Consider the following 10413-nt stretch of genomic DNA (forward strand, 5'->3'; position numbering starts at 1 on the left):
CACACACACACACACACACACACACACACACACACACACACACACACACACACACACACACACACACACACACACACACACACACACACACCGAGCAAAGTGCCCGCCCGCCCAGCCGTGACGGGCGGGCGTCCTCAAGACGGCCGCATGACTCTCAGCTGCTGAGCAAACTGGACCACCAGGTCAGTGGAGGCCCTGTCGTTGACGGTCGGCTGCGCCCCCTCTTTCGAGGCCTCAGCGTCCGGCTCCCCTTGCTCATAGAGCTGTGGAGGCGGCGCGGGGTTGCGAGGGTGCGACGAGCAGGTACCGTTATTGACTGAAATCCATTCAAGCGCACACTTGCCCATGCGGCTGCCTGCAAGCACGGGCAAAGCGTAGACCGTGTAAACTCGCAATCCATACAACACGACACCTACAGCAACACAACCAAGCACTGTGCGCCCTTCGCACCCTCCCACCGTGTAGCTGTCGTAGTCCGGGTAGCTCTCGTGGGCAAACATCCACACCAGGCTGCCCACCAGGGTGCCACCCTGCTGCGCCTCCTCCGACGCGACCGCTAGCAGCTGGGGCCGGGAATGTGTGGGAGGCAGCAAACAAGGGAGGGTGGGGGGTTCAGGAGAGAACCAATAGGGAAGGGCGTATCACTCTGGCGGCATGGCGGGATTGTCAAGCGACTCGCGTTCAAGTACCGTTGGGGTGTGAGGATTGAGGAGCCCAGGCACAACAGACCAGCAGACCCACCCGTCTCAAAGCGCACTCCCGTGCCTGCACGCGCGTCAGCTGAACACGCAACGCGCAACCCGACCACTCACCTTCTCAAACAGCGCCTCGCGCCCGCTGCCCGCGGGCTTCTTCCCGAATTCCTGCAGGCACAGCGGCTTCCCTAACTGCTTGGCGGCCTGTATGTGGCCCTTCACCCAGTTCACAGCCCAGTCGACGCGCGCCTGGTCGCCGCAGTCTGTTGGGCACCACTATGGTGATGGGGGTGGAGGGGACAGCGATGCGAGGCGTGCGTGGGGAGGTGTGCAGCGGGCTCAGGGACCCAGACAAGAATTTGGGGCCCCGGGAAGGGACGCCATCCGCAAGGATGAGGTTGGACGACGTCATGTGCCGCAACCTATGCACGCACCGGTGCTGAGCTCTCACTTTGACACAGGCGTCGTTGCGTGCACACTCAGGCACCGCTGCGCCGCGCAGAGTTGGAGCGTAAGCGAGGGACGGCCTCTCACCTGGTCCGCATACAGGTGTATGCTGGCAAAGTCGATGCTGGGCGATGCGTTGTTTGCCACCCAGTCGACGCCGTGCGTCTGGTTGTACGGGTTGCACGCCGCGGCGAGGCCCGGCGTCGAGGGTCCGAAGAAGCCCTCGAGCCCGACGGTCACGGGGTGGTTTGGGTCCAGCGACTTGACGTGGGCGGCGGCGGCATCGATCCAGGACGTGAGGGCGGCGCAGGTGTCGTCGCCGTCGTTGCGGGGCTCGTTCACGAGGTCCCACGCAAATATGGTGGGGTCGTCCCTGCACGCCGGTGCCAACATGCCGCCCCCCACCCGTTGTGCGGCTTTGTGTGCGACGCATGAACCCTGTGGACTGACAGGTTTAGGCAGGGCAGCCCGCAGCAAGCAGCCGGCGGCCCTTGAATCCGTGACCACCTCTGTGCAACGCGCACGAGATCGCCGGCACCGCTCCCGCTCGCCTGTCCCCGGTTGCACGCCGCCGTGTCACCTCTCACCGGTAGGCCACCCCGGTGACAGTGTTGACGCGGGTCACCACGTCGGTGACGTACTGGCGGTACATGGCCTGGCACTGGGGGTCGCAGTAAAAGTCCTCCCCCCTCGCAGGTGACCCGGGGGGCAAGCCGCGCGACCACCTGGCTCGGGGGAGGGGGATGCGGGCGCGTATGGATTTTGTATGGTGAGCCTTGGGTCCACAGAAGGTGAGGGGCCGCGGGAGTGACGCTCCAGAGCCCCTAGTGTCCAGGACGAGGCCTATCCAAGGCCAGGGGCGATAAGGTCTCCTTGAGAGGGGGTCGCAACCGCCCTCTTCCCCAACAGCAGGGCTGCACCTGTTGCAATTCGGATGACTTGCTGCAGCCTGTGCTGGGTGCAGCCCCTCTTGCGCCCCCTCACCTGACGTACTGAGGGAAGCCCCCAAAGTCCTCCCAAAAGTTGCTGAGCGTGAGCATCAGCCGCAGCCCGCGCGCTGCGCACTGAGCAATGACCCAGTCCAAGCCCCTGAACACGTTTTCATCATACACGCCTGACGGCGGCCGGGCGGGGACAGCTGCATTGACGAACTGCCACCCCATCAGGCCCAGGGGCAGCATGCTGTGGGCTCCCAGGCCCCCGATCCTCGCAGCCATTGGGCGCGGCATGGACCTGCCGCGCCCATGTCCCCTGCGCGTGCCGTGCGAACGCGCGGACCCCCGTGCGCACCCGGCGCCGTCTGCAGTGCGTTCCAGCCGCCGCCGTCGTTGAAGGCCCACGTCCGGATCACAGAGAAGCCCAGGCGCTGGCACGCGTCCAGTGTCTCCAGCGCCATGTGCCGCGTCTGCCCCTCGCTCGCGCCGCGGGTCTACAAGCGCCGTGGGCCGCACGCACCACCGCGGCGGAATCGACTTGTTGCTGCCAACGCGGCGTTCGCCGTGTTGAGCGCGCTGGGACTCTGCACACGTGCTGAACTGCACTGCATGCAGCATCAATACCCTCACCATAGCCCGTTCCATTGTGCCCCCCCACCTCCCGCCCCCCCCCCCCGCACCATCAAGTAATAGCAGTTGACACCGCAGTAGTAGTCAGAGTCACTGACAGGCCCTGCAAGGGGCACCGCAGAGCTTTCCTTCGGCTGCTGATTGGCGCCATTGCTGGCCGCACCTGACGCAGCGCCTGGGGCCGCAGCGATTGCAGCATCACCCTGCGCCGACGGCAACTCTGAGCTGAAACACATACCCATTGATAAAACTATATTAGAAGATTGATTTGCGAAACTTGAAGGCTAGAGCGCGTGTGTTGGGCGCCTTGCACCGTTGCTCGGCCTGAGATCGGTCTTTCAACGGCCGCGCTGCTGAACGCGTGAAGGCACCACAAGGTCAGCAGAATGTAAGCCGGCGAATGGATCGCGCACTTTGGACGGGGGCAACACGAGCGGTCACTTGCTCTGGGCAGCCGGTGACCTCTGTCACCCTGACGTGCCCGCAAGTCCACCTGAGCGAGGCCGGCCGCCTACGGCCCTACCTTTGAGCCTGCCCGCGTTCCTCGGCTCCGGACTGGCTCAACGCCCTCAAAACCGACCCACATGCGTATGGCGTTTGTTACAAGAACGCGCCCCAGCGCTCGAGCAGCGCCAGCGTCCCGACCAGCTGCGGGAGCATGAGCAGCAGCGACGCCACCATGGCCGCTGTAATCGCGTGGGTCCCCGTCTCGTACTGCTTGCAGATCACAAATGCGGTCTGCGCCACCGGCAAGATGGACAGGATGACGAGGGCAACCGCCATGTCGCCGTGGAAGCCCGAGAGGCGCGCTATCAAGGCCATCAGGGCGGGGGCCAGGGTAGCGCGCAGCACGAGGAATGTCGTCAGCTGTGGGTGGAGGTAGAAATGCATAGAAATTGGAGAAAAGATAGGCTCAGGGGAGGATGCGTGATACGTGTGTGTGTGTATCGAGTATGGGGGGTGCGCGATGCACGCATGCACATGCTTGTGTATAAAACAACCCCGCCGCATGCTGCGGCAACAATCCTCCATACTATGTCCCAGCTCCTGGGGGCTGCCCCCCAGACCCACCTCTCTCTGCCCCGGCCCCTTGGCCGCCTCCTGCCCTTCCGCCCAGAGCCCGGTGCAGAAGAGCGTGACAGGCGCGGTGCAGCCCGCAAACCAGCGCAGCAGCGGCTCCACGAAGCCCAGCGCCCTCAGGTGGCGGGGGCTGGTGGGCTCCAGGATAACGGCGGAGCCCAGGCAGGACAGCAGCAGCGCAGCAGCAGTGCTCCAGACCATTGGGTTCTGTGTGTGTGGTTTTGCGTGTGTGTGTGTGTGTGTGTGTGTGTGTGTGTGTGTATGTGCGCGCGCGCGCATGTGTGTGGGTGCAGGCGCGAGTGCATGAGCGTGCACATGTGTGCGTGAGTGCAAGCATGCAAGCATGCAGTGAGTGCAGCCATCATGATGTTGTGTCCCCTGGGTACAAATTCACTAGGCAGCCAGGCGCATCGCAGGCAAACCTGTCGGCCCCTCCCTGCAATAATTCAAATGTTGTGTCACCAGACCTGCGCACCCGGGCCATCATCAGCAGAGCCCCTCCTCCACCTGGCGCCGCTGCCACCGCTGCAGCCGCCACTGGGCCCCTCTCCCCGCGATCCGCCGTGCCCGATTGTGGAGCTGCTGCTGCTACGGTTGCCGCTGCCAGCGCCGCTGCCGTTGCCGCTGTTGGCGCTGCTGCTGGTGCTGTCGAGGCTGCCGTGCTGCTATGGACGCCACCGCCGCCACTGCACACAACGATGTCATGCGGGCCCCTCCCTCGCGCCCCAGCTAAGGCCCCGCCGCCCCTGCGTCGTCCCGCGCCGCCCTCGGCCTCGGCGCCAGCTTTGACCGATGGCAGCAGCAACTCGTGCTCCTCTGACTTCTGTGCGCGCTGCGCCGCATCAAACAGCACTGCGGCCGAGGGCAGCTGCTGGAAGTACAGCACCACCTGGGAGAGGGTGGCGGACGCCAGGCGGTGCCAGCACAGGTGTTTCAGTGACGTCATACATTGAGACCTTGAAGCACACACCTCTCCCTGGGCACCACAAGCCGCTTTGCTTCGCTGTCACCCGTGGTCACTTTGAAGAATTCGCAGGTCGGCAAAGCGCGACGGCAGGCAGACACGTCGGCACGTGATTGCCAGACCGGCAAGCTCTGGCCAAAGAGCGGGCCGCGCCCGCTCACCGTGGCCAGCATGCCCAGTGGCGCGTACCGCGGCCCCAGTGCGGCCTCTAACACCACCGGCCCCAGGATGCCCGTGTTGTTGGTGGTCAGGACCAGCGACTCGACCGCCAGCCGCGCGCGGTCGATGCGGCGGCGGGCGGCGAGCTGGCCGGCGGCGCAGAGCAGCTGCAGGCCGAGCGACCACGATAGGAAGGCGCAGAGGACGCTGCGGGCGCGGGGTCGCCGCGGCGGCGGCGGCGCTGACTGGGCAATTCAAGACAGCGCCGGGCGGTGGGGGGGGCGGCAGCTGTGCCGTATCAAGGTTCAGGGGGCTCGCGCCCGCGTGCAGGGCAGCATACGAGGTGGTCAAAGCCACCAGTACTCACGCAGTGCATGGGCTGCGACCATCCCCAGCTGCTGTGGCCGGCCCCATACCTCCAGTTTTCCTTCCGCCGCATGTCCGTTTTCACCGCCAGCAGCCAGACCTGCAGCGCTGGGATGCACACCCGCAGCACGAATAGGTTGAGCTGCTGCACGGCGGGCTCCGAATCGAGCGCGCGCCACCGGGCGCATGCCCAGCCGGCGGCGAGCGCCAAGAGGCTCTGGACGCCAGTGAGCATGATGTTGACATAGTCAATCATTCTGCCTGTTTTTTTACGCTGTCATCATGTATGATCCATCGACCTTCCGCCCCTGCATTGGCAGCAGTCGAGCAGTGGAGGCAAAGCGCTGGCTCGCGCGAGGCGCACGCCGTCGCAGCCACCAGGACGGGGGCCCAGTCGCAGCGGTAATATATGTCGAATCGGTCAAATCAAGGTGTAATACATTCCACAGGAAGATATGAACAACATGCGCGAGGCAACCAGATCATGCCATTTTTTGCTGTAGCGACGGGCTGTGATTGTACTGGTGTTCGCAATCTCACTGCAACGTTGCCGCTTTTGCTCCCCTACCACCTTATGTGCTCGTGCTGTGAGCGGTCTGGTGACGTAGCTGGTGACGCAAGGCAGATGGTTGACCAGGCCTTTGGTGCTGCCACCCCAGTTTTTGCGTTTCAGGTGCCTCAATACCCTCATTGGTGTGTTATGAGATGCGCTTACAAACCAATCATGATGACCGCGCCGCTGCGAGCAGGCACCGCAGCAAAGAGGCGGGAAACAACGCGAGGCTGTGATCCTGTCACCACTGCCTTCCATGCAGGCGCGACTGCTGATCGCTCGTGCCGGCCGCGGTCGCAGGCCCCCCAAAGCCAGGGGGCAACCGCGGAGCCAGACCGCTGCCAACTGATGTACCGCCAAATCCAGGTGGCGGTGGCTTTGCCGCCGCCCCGGTCGGCAGGCTGCCGCCGCCCCAAAGCAGCTGCAGGCTCGGCGGCACCGTTGCCTGCAGCCCGCCGCCTGCACCCAGCGCCGGAGATGCACGGCCGCTGCCAGCGCCGAAATCTAGACCGGGCAGGCCGCTGTCAGTCCAAACCGGCTGCTGCATCGACGACCCCTGGCTCATCAGGCTGCCGCTGCTGTCCACGCTGCGCATGCTTCCCGCCGCCGGGTGCTGGGGCGTCGCAGCAGAGCTGCCGGCACCAGACGCGCCCCCGCCGCTGCCGCGTGCCAGAGTGACCAGCGGCTGCAGCGCGCCGCTGCTGCCGGCAACCCCGCCCAGCGCGATGAGCGGCTTGAGCATGGGGCCGCCAAAGCCAGGAGGCGGCGGCCGCCCCGAACCTGCGGCGGTCCCGCTGCCCGCTGTCGCTGGCCGGCTCCCCGCCCCCCCTGAGGTGGACGGGCGGCTGGCTGGGTGCTGCTGCGCTTGGCGTGCTGGCAGCTGCTGCTGCTGATTGTGCTGCGACGTGGACGCGCCAGGCGGCAGCCCGTTGCCCTGAGCGCTATGAGGCGGCTCGTCCGGCGCGTCCAGCCTGCGCAGGGCTGTCACGAGCTGAAGCGCTGCGTCGGCCGGCGTGATGCTGCCCGTCTGCACCGCGTGCCGCATGATGTCCAGCAACACCACCGCGTCCGGGTTGGGCAGCACCGGGCGCGGCGCGGAGACGGGCACGCGCACCGTCTTGCGGGCGCCGGCGACAACGGTTGTCACCTCGACGCTGCTGAACGAGGGGTGGGACCCCGCGGCAACCTTCGCCTCTGCAGCCTCGCGGTCGCGCCGCTCGCGTTCCCGCTCGCGCTCCTGCTGCTGGTCCCGCTCCTGCTGCTCCCGCCGCTCCTGCTCGCGCTCCTGCAACCGCTCCAGCTCCTGCTCCTGGTCCCGCTCCCGCTGCTCCCGCTGCTCCCGCTGCTCCCGCTGCTCCCGCTGCTCCCGCTGCTCCCGCTGCTCCCGCTGCTGCTGCTCTCGCTCCCGCTGCTCCTGCTCACGCTGCGCCTGAAGCTGCTGCTGCTCCTCCTCATAGCCCAGGGACGGCCACTCCTGCTCGTCCTGCGACTGCGAGGTGCTCGCCACTGACCACCCCCGCTGCTGCTGCGAGCTTGACGGACCGGCCTCGCTGCCGGCTGCGGGCGGCGCCACCACCTGCGGTTGCTTGGCAGCGGACGCCGCCTGCCGGGGCTGTGGGGCGCGGGCGGCACCGCCGCTGAAAGTGGCAGCCAGTGAGGGCCAGGCCACCTCGCTGGGAGGGGGCGCGGCAGGAGGCTGCTGCTGCAGGGGGCTGACTGACTGCTGCCGTGACGCCGTGCCAGGTGTGCCCCAGCTTCCAGCAGGGGGTTCCCCCGGCCGGGCCAGGCTGCTGGCCAAGGTCGTAATCGTGCCGTCTGCAGCCCGGCGCACGGGCACTGCCACTGGAGCATGCTGTGCCTGGAGCCGTGTCAAGCCCGTGCCGGGTGCGCCGCGGGCCGCATGCGCGTGGTGCTGCCCGTGCGCATGGTGCCCGTGCGCGTGATGCCCATGCGCGTGCGCCCTGTGCTCCGCAACGGCCTGCGCGGCTGCACGGGTGGCGGGTTGCTGCTGCTGCTGCTGCTGCTGCTGTTGCTGCTGTGCTTGCCGTTGCGCAGCAGCCGCGGCCGCTGCTGCTGCTGACTGCTGCTCACGCAGCTCCTGCTCCTGACGCTTTTTCACATGCGCCTTGACAGCGTCGCTGTCAGCCCCGTACGGCTGCCGGCAGCCAGGGCAGCAGGCTGTGTACTCATTGTTGATCCGCTGGTAGCAAAACAGGCAAACTTGGTACCTGCGGTGCACAGGTGCGAAACGCACAGCGCAAGAGCAACATGTCTTTTGGGAACAGCGCTTGCGAAACGTGCGTGTTGCCCCACGCAGATGCAAAATCACAGCAACCGCCACGTGGTCTGCTGCCGCCAGCGCCCGGCAGCTCATGGCCGATGCGGTCAACCCCTGCATGTTGACGCACCCGCACACACAAGGATAAAAATCCTTGTCCGTTTCATCGAGCTTCTCGATGCACAAGGGACAGTGGGGATTGTCCTGCGGACATGGGGCACATGCGTGGGCCAGCCCCATGAAGCGCAGCGATGCAGCAATGCCGCGTGCAGGACAACCCATGCCACTGCCTTGGCATGCTGGTCTATGACTGCAGCCTGTCAGCATATCACAAGAACACATGCCCTGCGCGTGATAGTATCACTTTGCCTCCCTCTAGCGTTGCCATCATGCGGGAAGCCGAGCTTAGTGGCCATCGGACCCAAGAAGGTCGACATACACCTTATGCTGCATGGTGAACATAAAATAGACAATTATTTTCGTGTTGAGGCAAGTTCAAGCCTCACCTGCTGCACGAACGCTGGTGCAGGCGCCGCGGGAGGGGCTGCATGCGTTTTGGTGTGCGCCTTGGCTGCTCCCCGTACCTGCAGGGCAATAACATGCATCGTTAGGCTGCTATGGTGGTGGTTCTGCGGCTTGCCGAGATCGACAAGCCATTCGCGCGCACCGCAGGCTGCTTGATGCTGTGCACGGCCTTTCTCATGGCTCATTTTGGGTGGCTATGCCGCTTGCTTGGCACGATCAAAAACATGTGCGGGTTGCTGCAAGCTCTCGCGCAAAGTGTAGTCGGCGGTGTGCGTGGGCAGCTGCTTGTTGCGCAACTGGCACTCCCCTCTGGTAGCGGGCACCGCATGGGGCACTGCAGTGGATGCTACATCGCAGTACACCAGCAACGACACATTGAGGTATGCGGAGTTGTCCGTAAGGCGACCGTGGGAGCATGAATCAAGCCTGGCACACGCCCCAGGCACGCGATGATGTTTGCACTAATAGTTTTTGGGGTGGAAGGAGCGGGGAAGGGGGCTGGAGGACCTCGATATGGGTATGCTGAGTGCTGCGAGGGTGATGTGCGGCTGCAGATGATTGAGAGACATCCTACTCCAACTTTTGGCCATGGGCACAAACACGTGGGCAGGTGCCAGCGGCCACCACTTGCTGGCGTACATCCAGTGCTGCCATTGCACAGAGTTTGGAAACAACAGGGGTGCTTTTACTCTTCAACAGGTTGTAGCTCACATGACATGAATGCACAGGGCTTGCTCGCAAGTACAAAACGGATGCCATGCAGCCAAGTGCATGCATCGTGTGTCAGCTCCGAAGCCTGATCATTCTGCGCTGTGCATGCGGTCAGCAACATCCCCCAACGGCCGCCTGTGGAGGCATGCCTGCACCACTTCGGCGGGCAAGGATGCTGTTCAAGAAGGCGCCACCTTATCAAGAGATATCGCACCCCTCAGTGGTCGCCCGGCCATGGCAGCGGCCTGCTGCGAAGCGCCTGCTGACCTGTCAACTCCGTTTGCGCCCGCACCCGCCGCGTGGGCCGCCACCACCTCTGCCCCGTCACCGTCCCACTCGTCGCTGTCGGCATCGAGGGTGTCACCCAGCGCGTCACCGCGGCGCCCAACCTTGTCTACGATGACGGGCACCAGCTCGGCGTTGTTGGGGCGGTAGGGCTCCCTCTGGACGGCGAGCAGCAGCGAGCGCGCAAAGCCGCTGTGCGTGATGATCACAACCACCTGCGGTGGCAGCAAACATTGGGATTGAGGCGGGCGCGGAGATGGCGTTGCAGGGCAAGGGATGGGGTGGGGGCACAGGGACTTGAAAGCCTTCGAAACTTGCGTGCGGCGGGGTAATGCTCCTGATTGCGACCGCGCAAGGCTGGCAGAGCCGCATCCCACCCCGGCGTATGAGCTGCCATAATTATTGCAGCCCCCTTGCCCCCACCTGCTCGGGGGTGTTGTCGAACAGGATGTCCAGGAACCGCTTCGCCCGCTTCACCTGCGGGGCGGCAGGAAACATGCATGTATGCTCGCCGTATGTCAAGCAGGGTCGACAATGAGACGGCCCAGTCATAGGCGTCCGCCATGCTTTTAAGTCGCAGGCGCGCGGCCGCCACCCGGCTTGGAGAAGCTTCCTGCCTGCGTGTGCGCACACCTGGTGGTGCTGCCTCTCCCGCTTGTTCTTGGTCCAGAGGTGGTCCTCATTCCCCAGCAGCCCAAAGCCGCGCCCCTCCTCGTCCTCTTCGTCGTACACCTGTCGAGGAGGGCAGTGACGCCGTTTGGGGTGTGTGGGGGGGGGGGTATGGG

General features: G+C 65.0%; 3 protein-coding genes across 3 annotated transcripts; all 3 read right to left on the reverse strand.

Annotated features, from left to right (window-relative positions):
* Positions 1 to 134: 134 nt before the first annotated feature.
* Positions 135 to 2538, reverse strand: MNEG_7397 (Mannan endo-1,4-beta-mannosidase 1; the record flags this gene model as incomplete). The annotated part of the gene is made up of 7 exons (XM_014044130.1): positions 135 to 263; positions 459 to 563; positions 813 to 971; positions 1230 to 1515; positions 1730 to 1867; positions 2127 to 2256; positions 2433 to 2538. The coding sequence occupies 7 exons, from the start codon at positions 2536 to 2538 to the stop codon at positions 135 to 137; spliced, it is 1053 nt and encodes a 350-aa protein (XP_013899584.1).
* Positions 2539 to 3307: 769 nt separating this feature from the next.
* On the reverse strand, positions 3308 to 5532 carry MNEG_7398 (hypothetical protein; the record flags this gene model as incomplete). The annotated part of the gene is made up of 5 exons (XM_014044131.1): positions 3308 to 3574; positions 3779 to 3994; positions 4263 to 4676; positions 4913 to 5117; positions 5327 to 5532. The coding sequence occupies 5 exons, from the start codon at positions 5530 to 5532 to the stop codon at positions 3308 to 3310; spliced, it is 1308 nt and encodes a 435-aa protein (XP_013899585.1).
* Positions 5533 to 6070: 538 nt separating this feature from the next.
* Positions 6071 to 10126, reverse strand: MNEG_7399 (hypothetical protein; the record flags this gene model as incomplete). The annotated part of the gene is made up of 3 exons (XM_014044132.1): positions 6071 to 8057; positions 9611 to 9843; positions 10052 to 10126. 3 exons carry the CDS (start codon positions 10124 to 10126, stop codon positions 6071 to 6073), a joined length of 2295 nt encoding a protein of 764 aa, XP_013899586.1.
* Between the last annotated feature and the right edge of the window lie 287 nt (positions 10127 to 10413).

The sequence above is a fragment of the Monoraphidium neglectum genome (assembly GCF_000611645.1).
Source record: "Monoraphidium neglectum strain SAG 48.87 unplaced genomic scaffold scaffold01303, whole genome shotgun sequence".
Classification (NCBI taxonomy): Eukaryota; Viridiplantae; Chlorophyta; class Chlorophyceae; order Sphaeropleales; family Selenastraceae; genus Monoraphidium; species Monoraphidium neglectum.